This window comes from Clarias gariepinus, chromosome 9 (assembly GCF_024256425.1).
Source record: "Clarias gariepinus isolate MV-2021 ecotype Netherlands chromosome 9, CGAR_prim_01v2, whole genome shotgun sequence".
Lineage (NCBI taxonomy): Eukaryota > Metazoa > Chordata > Actinopteri > Siluriformes > Clariidae > Clarias > Clarias gariepinus.
The window spans coordinates 27,523,585-27,543,261 of record NC_071108.1 but is presented as its reverse complement, the minus strand read 5'-3'; the positions used below and the strand labels follow the sequence as shown (position 1 = coordinate 27,543,261).

The window sequence follows — 19,677 nt, the reverse complement described above, 5'->3', positions numbered from 1 at the left end:
CAAAAGTAAACACCTAAAAAATGTAAGTCTATTTATCGTTCACCAATTTTTACACCTTAAGTAAGACAATAACATGCTTGGCAACATTTTTTCATATACCAGAGGCAGCACTGGAAACATTACTTCGCGTCTGAATGTTACAGGATTACTCTTGCTTCATATGGACACTAGTTATTAAAATGGAAGAAAATGCAATTGCTTTGCTTTTGTCTCTCCCTCACTAATCTACAGTTCTCTCTTCCTCTCGCTCTCGCTTACACACACACACACACACACACACACACAAGTAATTCTGTTTGTTCTTATTCGTCTAATGCTGCTTTATGAGTGAAAGCGCCCGTTTTTTTATATCATTGCTCCCCAGAAATGCATTTCTCTGCAAATCATGCATAGAAAACTAAGCAGTGCAGGAAACAGATAACTGTGATGTAGAAAAAAGAAGAAGAAAAAAAAGTAGTGAGTGTGGTGAGATTAAAACATTCGCTGATTGCTGAGAGGAATTTTTATGATTATTATTATTATTATTATTATTATTAAGGGCACTGGTGGCTCAGTGGTAGGTGTTTCACCTGCCATGTGGAAAGCCCGGGTTCGATTTTCAGCCAGTGCCCAAACCTTAGCCACTGGATGCATGGCTGGTCCAAAGCCTGGATAAAATAGGAGGGTTGCATCAGGAAGGGCATTCAGCATAACCTGTGCCAAGCTTGTACAGTATGTGCGGACCGGATAGTCTGCTGTGGCAACCACTTGTCGGGAGCAGCCGAAAGACCAACAGCACTATTATTCTCAATGTCAATAAAAAAGCAATGCTATTTAGAGCAAAATCTAATGCAGAATTACTTAAACATTTAGTCTAAACTTTCCTCCTCATGCCATATTATACGGCATTTTTTGCCACTATTGCCTCTGGGTTGCTCATTAGGGATCTAAATCTACCTATGAATTTCTGTTAAGCTGCTTGGTGACAAGGTCTATCAGGAAAAGTGCTTTATAAATATAATAATGCTGTGATCTGACTTATTGTAACCTCTACAGTGCTGATTAAATGGTTTAAGCCTGATTAATTCTGGACATGTACAAAAAGTAAAATGCTCCGATTGCTAAAGACAATCAAAAGTGTGTATTGATCATGTGAAAATCATGAAAAGAGCACATGAACAAGTAGCTTAACTCTGAAGTATCTAAATCATAATTACAAATGCAGCTCTACAGTGAGTCATATTAACTTGAATGGCAATTATGCATTATGTGTTATTACGAAAAGCGCTCTGACAATCAGTACTTTGAAGTGAGTTTTCAAAGCAATGAAGCAATTACCAGAATGCCACAATGCACCAAATGGTTGGTCTCTATCGCACATTTACTTCATTCTATCTGTTCCATCATTTTGAAATTTGTTGCTGCTTGGATTGTTATGCTAACTGCACAAGTTTACAAATGTTAAGGATTAACATGTATGCTATAACTATACAGTCCCTAAAGCCAGGGAAGTATGTGTTCTGTACTGCCAGTTTAATGAGTTAAACTGCAATTTAATCCATAATGCAATTTAACTTAATCGAATAATCAGTTTTCATACCAGAATTGTTTCAGACTGTTGAAATTGTTTATGTAAACTTGCAAATGGTAAATGGTTTAGAATTGACAAATTCCTAAAAAGTAGGAAAACCATTTGCATCTTCTGCAAATACTTGTGTTTTGCAAGAGTATCACTGCCTAATGTTTTAAATTTATGTGCTTAATTTATGTGCAGTGTGGAGCAAAATATTGGCAGGAAAAAAACAATTGACATGACATTTAAACAATTACACAGTATTTAAATGCTTATTAGATATTTTATCCATTTTATCCATTATTATAAATATATTATTTTTAATATTAAGAAAACTGTAAAAAAAATATTTATATATAAGACAAATTACTCAACAAATATTAGTGCTGTTGAATCAAATTGAAAATTGCAATAAAAAAAGATCAAATTAAACTGAACTGACAGTCTATTTATGATTCACAGCTCTACAGCCAACACCATCGTGATTGTAGATGTATATAGTTGTACATCTATAATGAGAAGCCATGTTGCACAAGTCATAAGATCTGACAAATACTCTACATGATTATTGTAATAATTTGACATCATTTAGAGGTACAGGTCATGGTGCAAACACATTTAACTCATGGTGTTTCTGCATTCAAGGATAACAATTTACTAATGCTTAATGTTAATAACCACCAGATTACTGTCCAGGAAACTGTCTGGGTTTCCTCAGACACTAGAACCAGGACTGGAAATGAAAATTGTATTTGCTTTAAGATGCTAATTTTTTTTCTCGGAAATAACGATTGACTATGCGACAACTAGTATAAAAGTACAACACAGGGTTACATTAGAGCCAGCATATAATGCCAAATAAATAAGACAAATATCACTATAAACAACAAAGTGGTGAAATTGTGAGCAACACTGCTGCATAATATGTGCAGAACAATGAAATGCTATCTTCATCCATCAAATAAGTAAGGTTGAAATAGCTATTCAGTTCAGTGCAGCGCTCCAAATGAAATATTCACCCGGAAGAACAGGCAGGCGCTTTCCTTTCAGGAAGCTAGGCGCACCGATTTAAAAAAAGGAGTATGGACCGAATTATTTGACATACTATTACAGCATGTGTATTTGGTCTGCAGCGTGTGTACCACAGACTGAAGCCTACATTTTCTGTTAGGTAGTTTGTCAATTGTGTCAGAGACAAAACAATGAAATCTATGGCTGTCTACCAGAAATTAACCCACGTCTAAACAAAAGGCTGATTTAAAAGGATGCTTTTCATTCCACTACCTCATTTGATGCACTAGGTTCTGCCACTGAGTACATGCTTTCCCCTGCTATCCTCATCATCACAATCACCAGCAGCTGATGTAGAGCAGAAATGTTCATTTATTTTTAAACACCCTGTCGTTTCTTGCTCTTTCATCAACCGCTTTTCTGCCTTCTTTCTTTTGGTCCAGTCTACATGCACCCACAAAGACGAGACGTCGATAGAAGCTTAACAAACTCAAACTATCAATCTCTGATGCACTGGGTATGTTACAGTATATATTAGAGATTAGACAGGAGGGATAGGGGAATAAGGAAGGTTATACAAATACAAAAAAATAAATAAATGAAAAGGCCAACTACGGACAGTCCACCTAGGTTCTAGATCACTTTAGATATTTTACAGCTGCTATAATCTGTATAAATGATAAGCGGTACAAACTTTTCCTTTATGCCATCCACATTTCATTAAACATTAAACGTACCATTGTTGTTCAACAAAAAGTCTAACTGTGACTCTAAAAGAGAAATAAGGTTAGTCACAACCACTTCATAAATTTTTCCCCTATTTATAATAGTTTTAACTTATGAGCAACAACTAAGAGTGACATCAAGGAGCATCCTTATGTTAGACTCTTACACAGTCAGAAACTAAAGCAGCTTTGTTTTACAGTAACAGTCAAAATCTCAACATTACCCAGAGTACTGAATGAATAAGACTAAATAAATAAGTCTGATGTAAGTAAACTTAAACCTTTCTTCTTTCAAGGACTGTCTCTGCAGCTGGTTAATGTAAGCCACCTGATACTATTGGCAATATCTAAAAACGTACATAAATTTGCAAAAGTTTTTATAAAATAAGCTATAAAAGCATCCACACTAAAAATAGCAACATTTCAGTAACCAACATTGTAGCTGAGGAGCTATGATAGATCTATTTGGGACTCAAGGTAGTATATAATTATTTATTGTAGAAAAGCCGTTATTCTGAAAAGTGCATTTCCTGCACATGTTGCTTTCCCTCACATATTACTTAAATTTCTCCCTGATAATTATATATATATATAAAGAAACAAATCAATAAACAAAGCAACAAAAATCAATGGAAGCAAATTTTGCCCTACCTGTAATTAACAGGCCAGCGCACCATCCACATGCGATGGTAGGAAAGTGATGTGACCGAGAAGCAGGTGACCAGGGTAAGAGTGTAGAAGGTAGAGACAAAGACCTTGCAGAGGCCTTCATTCCACTCGTAATTGGAGTGCTGGCGGCGTAGCTGGATGACGCAATACATTGTGATAGGGATGCCCATGTTGAGGATGTGTGTGCCGGCTAACGTGCAGATCAGGAATTCCAGAGGCTTCCACTTCTTTTGCTTGGCGCTCACGCTCAGGATGCCCCAGGCATTGGCCAGGATGGACACACCGGAGCAGACCAGCCAGGCCAGTGCGTTGGTGCTGATGACCTCATCCTTCATGGTGCAGGAGCCTGCAGATAGCAACAATGGCAATGGCAAGGGGTGGGATGGCAAGAGGAGGAGCGGTGGGTAGGGCAGCGGGTGGAGACTGGCACTGAGCCAGAGCGGGCATTACTACGAGAGAAGGTGGAACTTCTCTTGCGTGTATCGGATAGAGTAGGAGGTGGGCATCATGGCTGGTTGAGGAGAAGGAGAATAAATGTGAAAGAGGAACAACAAAGGTGCCAGCACAAGCAGGAAATCTGATCCAAGCCAGTGCTGTAGGCAATCCTATAGGGGAAAAGATAAGATGTAGAAGTCAAATGCCAGCCAAGAGAGTATGGGGGTTAAAGAAAGAAAAAAAATGACTACTGGTAAAAAGTTAAACACAGTTCCATAAGTGTGGAAATGAAAGGAGAATGATTTAACAGAGATGGTGGATAAATTTAAGGAGACCTTTAAATAGGGAACAAATAGAACATATAATGCAAATTAGTTTCATTGTTGCAACATTTATAATTGTAGACATTTTATTCTAAACCAATAAATGATTTGTCTCTGTGATGTACATTTGATCTGCATTTAGACTTAGAATTCTAAAAAGGAAGAATCAGTCAAGAAGTCTTTTTTTGAGAGAGGTCTTTAAGGAGACTTCATGTCCTTCATGAACAGCTTGCATATTCATTTTTACAAATCAATGATCAATGGTTTATAGCATCCAAGATTAAAATTGTTACAAGTTGGAACAGAACAGATTCCAAATTCTGAAAAAAACTTTTATTCTACTCTCATCATCAACACCATCACGCTCTGTATGTCGTGGATAATTAGCTACCTGACCTGCACTGAGCCTTTCATGGAACTCTGAGCCTTTCATAAAAATTGCTGTCTCCACAAGTTCCACAGTAATTTTCCAATATAAAGACATTGAGCATTTCTGAAAAATAGTGAACAAACTAAAATTCTCTCTTTTTGTGGAACACTGCAACCTGACATCTATCTAGTCAACATAATCCTGCCAGCATTAGCGTCTCTAATGCCACTGGTGGTTCCACTAAAGCATATTTACACAGAGGACGAACCAACCGCTTTGAGGCTGACGCTCATTATCTGTGAGACTTTGATCAACACGGTTGGAATGCGGCATTTTCTCAAACGCTGTGCATGTATTTGAGCTGTTACTGTGAGACACCACAAGTGCCCCACAAATCATTAGCAAATGCAGAAATCCAGTGACTCATTACATGCAGTCAGGCCATCAGCTGGCTCATCACTTGAGACTTCATAAGACAATATGTTAAACACACTGCATGTGTCATCCGGAGCTTTTTCTTTTTGAACAAAAAGAACATGAGCCTTTCTCAACAAAGCCGCACTGAAATAAAACATAATCGGCTCAATATCGACCAGCGCCGTGCCAAGGGAGAATGGATTGTCTCATAAAACCATGGCGTCCTTACATGGTTTACTTCACTGTCAGGGTGGAATTAGAGGAAAGTCCACAAAAAAATTTATTCACTGTGAACAAGGGGAAAATTTGATTCAGTTTGATTCTGTATGCTGATTCATGTATTGCTACACTGACTCTAAAATAAATTTTTAAATTAATTATTACATTTATAAAAGAGGTGCATCGTTCAATCAGCCAGTGACTGGATTTGGCCGTTTTTCAGCTTGATCAGCCATGACCGATCAGCCTTGGACATAACCAAGTATGTGCTGAGGGGCAGGGGTAGGCCAGTGGTTAAGGCGTCATTGATCAGAAGGTAACCCTACCTACACAAGGTTCAAACCCCAGTTGCCACTGTTGGGCCCTTGAGGAACGTCCATAACCCTCAACTGCTCAGAAGGATAATGAGATAAAATGCACAGTAAGTCGCTCTGGATAAGGGTGCCTGCCAAATGCTGTAAATGTAATGTAAATGCAGAGTGCACAAGCTTTGGAGTTGTGCAACAGAAATGCATCTTTATTGTGTTACATTATCAAAAGTTGTGCATGTTAAAAAAAAAACTCTAATTGCCCCTTTTCTCCAAAATCTGTGAACTAATTAGTTTGCGTGAAGCCGATGGATTACACACGTTTACAACCAGTTAGAGCCCTAAATTTCAAATTTCAAACAATGTTGTCCCGATGTTTTCCCAGTGATGAATATTTTTGCCGTTACAACAATATTACAAGGGATCCAATGTTAGGCCTTCTGCTTGGTACTGTACAAAGGCCTCCGGATGAGCTGATTTTTTTAAAGCTTCTGAAAAATATACCAGCTTTTAAAAAAAACTTTATGCGGCATATATCTTCCACTTGAAAACCCTTGAAAACTACCTTCTCTTTTAAGTTTATATAACCTATTGATTAGGAATGGAGCTCTGAGGCTTTCTGGGAGACTGAGAAATTTAACATTAAGTAACAAGTGAGATTCATAATAGTCATTCTGAGCAATTCAGGAAAGTATCAGATTTTTAATGATTTTCTAAGGCAACACAAGTCTGTGGATTGTTTTAGGCACAAGGTTACCATTCCTAACTTTTCTTATAAACAAATAATTATGTCATTAAATTTAAATATCTCTTATTTATTCTTGAATTTTATATAACATGCATTGGATTTTCCTAGGACCTTTATTTCCCTCACCTGGTAAGCTTGAGAGATTGCGCAGGATTGCAGACTTAAAAGTTAGTGAAGTATTCTAGCTGATTATATTACAATAAATTAGAAAATCTGATCAAGCAACCTGATGTAAAAAAAAAAAAGTCAGCCATTCAGATGGCTGTTTTCTATTTCTAAAAAAGGCCTAGTAAGAAAAATGATTTATGTTGTGAGGTTGAGAGACACTGAACAAGTTGCCAAATGTCATGTCTGTGATCTCCCAGCGTACATCAAAGCCTAGAGACCATGGCCTCAAACTCCCAAAGCACATTCACACTCACACCTGATTGATCTGTTCTTGGCTTACAGATAAGACCAAACACATTTTACGATAAAGTTTTATTTGCGATAATGTACAATGGACCACAAACACAGAACCGGTCCTAAACCTAAAAACCTAAAAAGATTTATTTATTTATTTATTTATTTATTAGGTGCATAAAAGCACAAAAAAAAACCTAGACAAAACACATAATTAAAAACTAGAAGGATAGAGCTAAGAGCTGGCTTCTGTTGGTCAGGTCTAGTCATCAAGGTTATACAGCAATAAAAGGATATATGCATAATGGGCAGGATGGCTCGAACAGAAAGAAAGGCCTCAAAGCCACTATTACAATCATGTTAAGCAGAAAAGCATCTCCAAAGTGCAGAATACAAAAAGGCATAACTTTGAAGAGGACAACTGCAGAAGACCACATTGGGTCCCATTTCTGTCACTTAATAGCGAGGATCTGGAACGAGTGTGGGCACAGACTCAGAAACACTGGACATACTGTATGAGCTTGAGTGACTAACCACACAATTTTTTATGGTAACATTTTTGAGGGGTGAAGACCTGAATGTATTGATGACCTGAATGTATTGAATGATCAGGTTATCAAATCTATGGGGCTTTTTCTTCCCTGATGGCAGGAGAATTGGTGAAAGACTTGAACATGATGAATCATTTTCACACATGAAGTGGCCACCAACCTGTGCACCATAATTAAAGCTTAGGGCAGTCGAATAAAATATTAAAGTGTGGAACTTTTTTTTTTTTTTGCCCAAGCACTGTATACTCTGCTCTGAAAAGCTTTTCACTGTCACAGGGTTCAAAAGTTTGTTTTTCTACATAGAGGACAAAAACTGGCCCACGCACATAGACACATGCTTAGATGATATGGTAACTAGTGAGATAGTCAAATGAAGTATACAAGATCCATGAGAATGCCTGTGAGGCTGAGACTAATTTCCTGTGCTTATCATGGGGCCCCATTTTAGTATGAATGAACAGAGATGAAAGTAAGCCAAGAATGTGGCCATCAAAAATGGTAATGACATTTTAGAACTAATTAAATTTATAATGGCTGAAAGATTTGATGAAATTCCTTTTTGTTCAGCAGAAACGTTTCTTCCATTAAAAGAAAGAAAAAAAAATGGTGTTGGATGTAAAAAGGTATTAAAATATAGCCTGACAACCAAACACAATTGGAATATAGCTAAATTTTTGCGGTTCATTTTACATTTGCTTCAGAAGTGACCATTTGTCCGTAATTAAATGAACTGCATTAAATTAGAATTGAATTCAGGGTCATTAAACTTCACCCACTTCCAGCTATCATTGCATTGCTCAGGGCTTTGAAAAGCTAGAAAACTGTTCCGTAGATATGGGAATGCCTGCATCTGCTTATTTGGAAACCTAGGATTGGACAGCCATGGAGATTGTACTCTACTTCTAGAAATTAGATGCCCACATTTAGGTTTAAGCACTGTGTTCATTTCAAATATTGCTGCATTCACATACAAAATATGACTACAATTATTATTATGATCACAGAATACCTGAGCAGAAAATATGCATGCATGTGAACCATATGCATTTAATAAAACTCTGACGCATTAGAGGCAGAGTTTTATAGATTAGAAGCTTTTAAGCAGGTAGGCCAGGTTTTATAAGCTTATATAAATCCTCAGTAAAGGAAATTTCCCATAGGGGTCCTCTTGCAGCTTCATAATCATTCAATTAATCATTCAAAATACAATAATGTACAGTAGCTGAGTAATGATGTTTCTAAGCTATTTTCTTTGCCAAAACTCATGCACATACATGTCAAGAGCTTCAGTTATTGTGAAGCTCTTAAAATCAGAATGAGGAACCAAAAAGTGAGCTTTGTGGCTTGGCATTGCTACTGGTGCCAGATGGGCTAGTTTGTGTATTTCAGAAACTGCTGATCCCCTGGGATTTTCACGCACAACAGTCTATAGCATTTATCAAGTGGAGTGTGAAAAGCTAGAAACTTCTAGTAAGTGGCAGATCTGCATTGTTTGATGAGAGAGGTTAGAGGAGAACGGGCAGGACGGCTGGAGCAGAAAGAAAGGCCCCCAGTAGACTCCATTCCTCAAACAGCCACTGTTTACAACCATAGTGAGCAGAAAAGCATCTTAAAATACATACAGTACTACCAAATGCAGAACTTTAAAGAGGACTGGCTACAACGGCAGAAGACCACATTGGGTTATTCCGTTCCAATAGCAGGAATCTGAAATGGGTGTGGGCACAGACTCAATAAAACTGGACAGATGAGCTCGAGTGACTAGCCATACAAATTTTTATGGAAACATGGTAATATTTTTGAGGCATAATTTCTTCATAATCGTATTGGTTTGCCATACATGAATGGCGAAATCACTAGCAGGCTTCAGCCAGACGACACTTCAGTGACCAAGTGTGCCCCGCAGTGGTTTGTGTGTGTTGAGGGAACAAAGCAACACACAAGGTGCACTTGTTAGATAACACGCTAGCTGTAATCCCGACAGCGAAATTGAAATGAGCTTGCATTGATGTTGCGTAACGGAGCTGAATTACATTTGATACCCTCCCACTTGCTGTCTTTGAGTAATGCCCTGGTTTTGCAAATCAGATTTGCAAGGATTGGATGCGTTCGAACAGGGGCTACATACAGACGCCCTTTCGAAAACTCAAAATAGCACTGTGTATCTGCGTATATATTTATGTAGCTTGGAAGCTGAAATATGGAAGTATAAGATGCCGCCAGACCATGAAGAAAAATAAAATAAGGAGGCATGGAGTAGTCGTAAGAATAGAAAAAAAAAGTTAGAAAAAATTTTTTTTTTGAAAATGTGAAATCAAGTAAAGAAAACAAATGGATGGAATTGAGTTAAGAACTGTCCAACACATTGCTAAACCTTGATGATTTAGCAATGTGTTGGACAGTTCTTAACTCAATTAAGAAGAAATGTGATCAAAAATAAATCATGAACAAGATTGGATTTTTGGAGCAATGGAAAAACATCATGTGGTTTGATTCCAGAGTCCAGATTTACCCCAGGCAGCGTAAGAGAGGCGAGGATGAAATAGTTTTCTTTTTTTATAAACAGCAAATATTAACTAACTGCACAAAATAAGTTAAAAAGCACATATTATGAAAAAAAAACTTTTTGCTCATTTAAAATTCACATGGGTCCCCAGAGTGTGTGCATAAGTGAGCATGTAAATCATAAAAAAAATGTGTGTGAGTCAATTAAATTAGATTTTTGGGCATTTCTATTAGTTCAATAGCACTAATATTTATTGTCTTGTATCTAACAGCTATATTTTTACGGGCATTAACATATTAAAAATACAAAAAGTATTTAATATGCATATAATTGTTATGTGATATATATTATGTCATATTGTACAAAGCTTATTATTATTGCATAAACCCTTCATAAACACAAAGGTAGAAGACGAAAAAGACGCAATTTATTTGCAAAGAACGAAATCAGTTCCTGCATACACTTTGGTTTATTTTTTAAAAAATTGTCAATTTTAGACCATTTGCTATTTGAAATTTTACCTAAATCATTTACAAAGCATTAATCAATGAATAAAAAAAACCCATTGATACAATTACAAAATACAAAACATAATTTTAATGTAATAATTTAATTAATTTAATAAAAAAAAATTTTTTTTTATTTTCTCCATAAATGTGTTTAAACAAAGTGTTCTAACTCCTAACCTTGTATGGCATTATTCCAGTAAAGAAGGGTAAAATGGGAACATCATTTGCATAGCTTCTCCCCTGGCTTGCCACCTAGTCACCTTTTTAGAAAAAAAAAGTCTTATTTCCTGCGTTTTGATTGGCTGGGAAAATGCACTTTCACAAAGAACTATGTGTAGAGGTGGTTAAAAGTTTATTTGCATTTAAAACTACAGATGGTAAATTTAGGGGCGCCATAAGCATGATAGGAGTTGTATTTCAGCTGGAATATTAACATTATATTAGTGTCTATATATTTTATATATACAGTATATTTATGTTTTAATTGCCTTTTGTCAGTCCTGGTAATAAATTTGTGGCTTCATATCGTTCGTGTACAATGGAAAAAAAAAGTAAATCTGAAGACCTCTCCAAAAAATGATGATCAGAGAAACTTTCACAACATGTGTAACATATAGAGCTGTTAGAGCTACTGTTATAGAAGGTTATTCAAAACCATATAACCAAACAGAATTGTGAATGTAATAAAATGTTATATTCTGTAATGTTATGTTACCGTTATGGTTTCCAAAGTTCTATAATTTTGTTTTAGTTTAGTTATTTTTTTTATTCAGTTTTTCACTAACAGTATATACTGTAACTAAACACTGTTCTTCACTCTGAGGAGAAGTCATGGACCTCTTGACTGGTACAAAAAAACTCTCAGCACTGCCTTCGCCTGCCACAATATATCTTGACAGATTCCCCACATCATGCCGAGTCAGTCTCTGAGCTTTGTGAGCCGAGCAGCGGAGGTGTGATGCTGACCTACTTCCCTTTTTCACAGATGAATGCGTGTTGCCAGAAAGCTGAGGTCTTCATGGCTATAGAACAGAAAGGAGGCCCTGTCCCACTAGATGACTCAACATCATCATCGATGTGTGTATGTGTGTGCCCGTGCACGTGTGAAAGCAGGAAAGTAAGAGCAAGAGACTGACTTGCACCCTAGTCAAAACTGCATCAAAGCATGGCAGCCTGTACAGACCCTGTGGTTTTTGATGATCGTTACAGGCTCGTTAAGGAGAGAGCTTCTGTTGATATGTTGCTGTCTGTGTTTGCTGAGCATCACGAGAAGCGCTGTTCGACGGGGGGGACAGCAAGCCGTGTGGAAACACTTTGCTTATAATTGCAGTGTCAAGTGAGTTTCCAAAACAAAATTAAAGGGAAAGGAGTCTGGCGGAGCCGTGACAAAAAGCAGGCTGCACATCCGAGAAAGGCACGGTCAGGGCAGTGCCAGTCCTGACAGTAAGGGAGAAAAAACAGACTGTGTTTCAGAGATTAGTGGGATTTTCATGCAAATTAATCTCGCCCTCAGTCAAGTTGGCAGTCTCCTTCATGTGCGGTGATTCACTGTCTGTGTTTGTATATGCATTTCCTGTGCATGTACATAATGAGCGACAAATGGCTATTTGTGCCCACTGTAATAATAACACTAAGCTCATTGATTTATTAATAGATTATTATGTGTATTACACACGACGGTCTGTCGTAAATACAGTACACCAAGTATACATCAAATAAATACTATATATATATATATACTGTATATATACACCGAGTTTACATGATGTCTAGCTTCCTGTTTACCCTCTCCACCTAGCTGTCAGTGATAAGTATCACCCACTGCATGAACTAATCTTCTAACAAATTGCAAACATGTCTGTATTACATCCTAATCACTTTGCTTGAGCGTTCTAATAACACAATGAGAAAGAAATGTTTATCAAGGAAGTCAGAGACTAATTTCAGGTCCCAATGCTTTCCTTGTAAGGCATAGAACAGCGTAGAGCATTTAGACCTAATGTTTCACCAACTTTTTAACCGTTTAACATCCTGGAACATCGCTCTCTTATTGAGCTTTAAGCATATTAAGGGGTTGAATTGCTGACAGTATTTTGTACTAACTGAAATATGTTGCTCTTTTGTATGTATCACAATCATACACATTTTTACATGATCTGTACAATAAGGGGAAAATCACATTTACTGTAAAGATTCAAAGGTGCCATACCTAACTTCACCTACTTACTGTATGGGAAAAAACAAACTTCCTGCCATTTTTTTAACCAATGAATACATTTATAGTGGGAAATAAATGATTAATTTAACTATCAGTATTCTCATCAGTCTCTGTCTTATCGTCTGACGTAAAAGTCACTTGTGCATGAAGTGTGTAAGCAAGATTCTGTTTTTAATCTAATCACGACATTCTTGCTAGCACGTGTTAAGACATTTGTAGGCTTTTGGTAAACTACCTAACTACTACTCTTGAACAAGGTTAAAACATTTCCATGTTATTTTGATAAAATATACACTGATCAGCCATAAAATTAACATGTAAATAAAATAAGTTTTTTTTCTGCACGTTCGTCAGAACTCGCTTTTTTAATTATCTCTTTATTAAAATTTTTGTCTGGATTTCTGTCCAGCCAATTTTGTCACAGCATCACGCAAAAACTGTCTGGACAGAATTTATGTGCCAGATTTAATAATCTAATTTAAAATAAGGCACCTGCACCGATTAATATTAATTAGAAAAACTTAACTGAATATTTTTACTGGGATTAGTCAATTAGTTATTATACTAATATTACTGATTATATTATTAAAACTGTATTAAAACACACTTTCTTTCTTACCTTAAACCTCTAAATTACTTATTATTATATTATATTATTGCGTTATAGCATCATGGAAAAACAACAATCCTGCTGGTGGTTGTTCTAGTGTTTTCGATTGCAGAGGGAAAGAATAGCTGACAGCTATTTTGCACAGATGACAAAGGAGTATGATCTAAACTAGTTGCTGATGCACTGTGCCATAGTGATGTCTACACATTTATGAAATTAACACATATATCAAATGTATGTATATTTTAGCCAGAATGCACACAGTATTTCTTAAAACTAGACTATCAAATTTAAAACAGCACATTTAAAACACTACATGATAGAATATGTTACTCGACATAAACCACCATTATGTGAGGTGCAATAAACATTTAGCATGCAGTATTAGTATGCAGCTAGCATATTTGTATATTAGCTTGTAAAAAGCAATCCCTGGTTTAGGAAGCAGAAAATTTTCCCAAATATTTTAAGTATGGTGCATGGCAGTAATTGACATTAATGACCAGTGCGTCATGACTGGAAGGTTATGTTACAGTATGAGCTTAGGTTCTTAGCTGCACATATGAGACTCATTAACAGAGCACACAAGATTGAGCAGAATGTGACATAAAAATCCAGATGTTTTGGACACGCCCCTATGAGAGTCACAGCAGTAAAAGCTTGGCCAGAGAGCTAATGTTTACTTAGCCTCCATTCATTTTATTTCAAAATGTGCGTGTGAAGGTCTAAATGCATCAACTGTCCGTATTTATGCTGCATGTTTTGGCAACGACCTGTGAATGAATTTTGTGCCTCCACACACCCTTAGTGGCTTTCCCACATCCCTGAGCTTGCAAAAATGGACACTTCTTGGTTACTTGAATCTTGGATGTCACATGTCTTAAATTACATTTGAACTGGCTTTGATTAACCTATGAATGTATGTACAATTACAATGTCATCACCCGCAACTCCACAACATACCACAACTGTCTACAAACTTACACTATTTACCTACACAGCACCTAATACGAATTTGTAGAATAATTTCGTTTCTTAACTTTTCCATTCATATGTTAAAGTGATCTCTATTCATGTTTTTTTTTTAACCAACTACCTTCCACAAAGTTCACAGTTCAGCACTATCCTTGCAGATTTTAATAATGTGTTAAAGGGTCCTTAACCCACTTCCAGCAATTTCAAATCTCCTTAGTTGTTTTTTTTTCCATTTTATGCAACCCAATTATTTTGTCTTTTTTTGGCCAGGCACTGTACGGTTTTTAATTAACAACTACACTTCAAAATTTTGAGAATGAATGAGTATTATTTCGACAATTACAATTTCTCCAATAAGCCAATCTTGAAATCATACCAGTTACATTAGGGGTCAAATTCATGAATGTTGAAAATCAGCCTATGATCTCCATACAAGTAAACTGAAACATAATTAAATATTTATATGTACAAAGTGCACACATTCCAATTTCCAATACAGAAACATTGGTCATGAAAAAATTGATACGTCTTAGGTTTCACGGAACAGCTCCATAACATATACGCCATTTTCGCATGTCAGGACTAAGGAAATGCTGGGGTAACTATTTATAGCACATGTAATAATCTGCATTGAGGATTGCACTACGAACCTAACATCCAAAATAAGCTGGCCAGAACAAGAACTTGAGTGAGCTAATTAGTTAAACGAATATGCATGAAAATTTTTAAAATCTAAATTTCCTCCAAATGTTCGGGTAAATTAGATGAGCAATACAGATGAACAATGCAAACCATTGAGAAAGCTGCTAGGGGTGACTGGCTCTGATGGAAAACAAGGTGGCTTTGGTGGCAAGTGAACCTTTCAATTAATCTGCTTTTCTATCATCAATTACTGTATGACTCAACATTGAAAGTTACACTTGGTTAGAAAAAAAACTAATATCAACTAATCTATAAATCAGGGAAAAGTTTTAGTTCCAATATACGCATTTATTGCAAGTCAATATTCAACGTTAAGTCGATAACAGGAATTCCAGAAGCATCCATTTTTTAAAATGACCCTACTTTAAAGCCTTTGGTAAATTACACACTGTCTAAACTGCTAATCTTTATATTGCAAATCTTGTGATTTTACTCATGACTGAATCTCTAATGCTCTGAAATAGTAACTACCCAACTTTAACCTTTGTTCTGGCTTGGTTCTAACCCTACTGTACTGTAGGGTCACCTACATACCGTAACAGTCAACTTAGGACTTACTTATAATAGTTTGTCTTACCTCTCTGATCACCAGCTGTTCTAAGCTTGAGGATTTTCTAGACACAAAAAAAATCAAAGCACTAAACAGGGTAAACTAACATTATGTTTCAGTGACCCACGTGTTTTTTTAGCCGTATAGCCAAATTCCATAGTCCCAAACCTAATTACAGTTCAAAATCCACCTAATTCACTATAAAGCAGCTGACCTTTTTGTTGGTTTTAAAATTCTGCCACATCATATCCACCAGCCCAAGGTCATTTTCCCAGCGCAAAGTAATTCAAAACTCCTTAATCTTCCAGTAGTGGCTGCGAAGTTTATCTTCTGTAAGATTGTAAACTTTTCTTTGATTGCAATCAACATAAATTTTAGCTTGTTGTGATGAATATTAGGCTACATCACATTATCTGTTGATTGTATGCAGATAAGGTACATCTAAAAAAAACGACGCGTTGTGCATTGATAAAACTGTGGAGAAGCTGTGGCCTTGGTTTGAGGTGGATGGGCTGAAAGCCAGACCAGGTTCCATCCTGTCAGCCAAGAACACAAATCTTAAGCATAAACTAATACAAACTGGACAGCTGTTGGATTTGGAAAGATTGGAAAGAGACCAGGTGATATTTTATCTGTGACCTTCTGTGAATAGTGGAACCTGATGTGATTTTCTGTTCTTGTTGCCCATTCAGTTCAAGATTTGAGATGCTTTTCTGCCCCTGACAGCTCAGACTAGACTGCTATGAAATCAAAACTATTTCTTTTTCTTTATGTTGATGTTACATGTGACGTGTATCTTCTGTCACATGATTGGCTCATTGAGTAATCACAAAAACATGCAGTTGTACACGTACAAGTACAGTAAGTGTACAGTTGCTGTATATCCAAAATATTAGGGATGGGAATCACCAGGGACCACCCGATATGATATTATTATGATACCTACTGTAGGTGCCGATTTCAATTTGATTTGTATTGTAATTTTGTAAGCATCACGATTTTATAAATATCTCACTTCGATATTACATTTCTTTTCAGATTGTGTTAAAATTCTAAACTTAGCAACGAATGTGTGAGTAGTTTAAAGACCACCACCTGTAGGATTGTAGAGGAACTGCAACATTTTACCATGTCAAATGCAATACATACGCAAGCGTTTAAAAAATCATTTGGAGACATGAAATGCCATACAAAAAAATTACGACATGTAACTGAATCAACTCTAATAAACATACTGTAATACCTGACTAACCCTAACCTGATTAAGTCTAAATGCTGTAATGGTGTAAAAATATGATCATAAACCAACCTGTCAGTGTACTGTAGGGCAAGTGTTTTCCTCAAAGTTTTCCTCAAGTTTTAGCTCAAAACTAATAAAAGATTTTTATTTTTCAATTTCATCTAACAGAAATAACAATGTTAAAAGGTAAAAATAGCTTTACAACAACATATTCATCAATGTGACAGATGACTGATGACTTTATTATAAATGGGCATCGCAATCACAAATCTAACTACAAATTAACTTTTGAATCTAATCTTACCAAACATTATGAGCATTAGCAAAGAATTGTAGCTGAAGTTGAAACAGCTGTATACGTGCTGTGCTGCAGCTGTTTAAAACAGGAATAAACAGTAAAAGTACCTCACCAGCCTGCCTTAAGCTCTACATAAAGTGCTTCATTAAATAAAACCCCTACAATCTCCAAGTGCTGCCCTGTTCCCAGGTCTCGTGCTTTAAGATGTCAGTAATTTGTACATTTAAATGCCCATACACAGCATGCCTGTATTTCCACAAAAATCTCGACACCAATTTAGTAACACTGTTGATGTGTCATTTTGTTCTACTTTGGCATTTATGTTTCCCGTTACAGGGAATGTTAGTGACATTTTGTAAGAACTTGATCCCTAGCTACCATCCTTAGTTACTTGTCATTGCCATGGTAACTAGGGATGGATAGATTCCTTTACCGCTCAGCACTGAATACAGTTGTCTGAGTATCAGTTGAAAACAAATACTGATTCAGTAGTGGCATCTTTGTCTAGAGACTCATCCAGATAATGTTCCTATGGCACATAAACAGTCATGAGTCACAGGATAAGGTCAGTGTGTGTTCTATGTTTACTTACAAGAGCTGCGTCATGTCAGCCAACATCGGATATTGTCACGGCATAAAATATATTAGCAGATTTGCTTAGGAAAATGCTACAGATGTTTTAGACCTGCAGCAGGTCAAGATTCATATACGTATATATTCATATAAGTTAGATTATGCTGCTCCTTGTATGCGCATAAATCAGGATGTATTCTGCTGCCCCAGTGCTGTGTGGGAGTGGATGTGGGTCAGAGAAAGTGCTACTTTAAATTGCAATTGACCAATGAAAATTGTATTGCTTTTTTCCCAATACATTTATAACAGGATCAATATAGAGGCATAAGAGTTTCAGAAGCAAAAGTGCATTAGGAAAAAAATGACAGAAATAGTGACAACATAGTAAAAAGGACCAGTTATTCGGTTCTGCTAATTAAGTTCTTTAATATTTTACTTTTTGCTTGTGGGGCTAGGACATTTTATTGTAAAACTTGTCTATAAAATAACTCCATACTCATTAAAACTAGTTGTAAACACGATTGAAAACGAAGGATGTAAGTAAATAGTAACAGATTCTGCAACAAAGAGAACCTCGTTGCAACATGAACCAAATAGTTTAAAACATAATGATCACATGATTCTAAACACTTCATATAATTTCATATTTAAAAACAATGCAGTGGATTTATGCTGTACCTTTACAGTCGTAAAAAGCATTTTATGCATTTAATTTCATGTAGATAGAGAGATACTATATTTATGCTGAAAGAAATTTGAAAAATGTTTTTTAGATGGTTAAAAAATGTATAATAATAATTATGCCATAAGAGATCATTGTCTCTACCACCCGGAGCTTATCCCAGCGGACTTAGGGCACGAGTTGGAGTACACCCTGGATGGGTTACCAATCCATCACAGTGCACACACACACATTACAGGCATTTTGGAAACATTTATTAGCCCAACCTGCAGGTCTTTGGACTATGGGAGGTAACCGGAGTACCCGGAGAAAACCCACCAACCTCAGGTAGAACATGCAAACTCCACTCATGCAGACCCAGAGGTGGGGAATCGAACCCGGACTCTGGAGGTGCAAAGCAACAGTGCTAACTACGCCACTGGTCGCCCATACTGTTACACTTTTAGTTAAATGTAGCTGGACCATGGCAAGTCTTGGGGGCTTTGCTTGGTGTAATACATGGGTGGAAATGGGGGTGGGTACTCATTACACAAAAAAATACGTTAATAAACTCCAGCCAAATAACCCTAAGACACTTTTCCCCTTAAAAAACCTACCTAAGTCATTATTAGGAAAAAATAAAATGCTTGTGAACCGATTCAGGTAATTGATTCACTTAAATGAGTCACTCATAAAGAACCTGTTCTTCCTGTAGCTTTTATTTAATTTATCTGATTTAAATTGATTTATTGGTTTATATTGATGTAAATTCTGTGTTGTTGTTGTTGTTATTATTATTATTATTATTATTAGTTAAACTGAGAGCAGAATGAGATGCACAGATGTAGACTCGAGTCTCAAACTGTTAGCACTTTAGCTGCCCTTCTGTTAGGTTTGGCGAGAATAAAATTAGATAAGTAACAAAATACAATTTTAGATTTCTAGAAATTATAAAAATACAAGTATAGACAGAAAAATAAAGAACATTATTTATGATAAAAGGACGGGTCTGGTTCTTTAAGATAAAGATAAATATCTCGGTTATGTCCAGTCAGGACCGCGTACTACATTCAAGTCTCAAAATAGTAGGTTGCCATAGTTACCG

The 19,677-nt window shown here is 36.4% G+C and overlaps 1 protein-coding gene across 2 annotated transcripts in view; it reads right to left on the bottom strand.

Moving 5' to 3' along the window:
* Positions 1-19,677, bottom strand: part of LOC128530716 (probable G-protein coupled receptor 153) — a 49,483-nt gene that overhangs the window by 29,173 nt on the left and 633 nt on the right. For both annotated transcript variants that reach the window (XM_053504791.1, XM_053504790.1), the window contains exon 2: positions 3,940-4,562. In XM_053504791.1, the coding sequence (XP_053360766.1) occupies positions 3,940-4,292 (353 nt within the window). In that variant the 5' untranslated portion in view covers positions 4,293-4,562. The remainder of the gene's footprint in view (positions 1-3,939; positions 4,563-19,677) is intronic.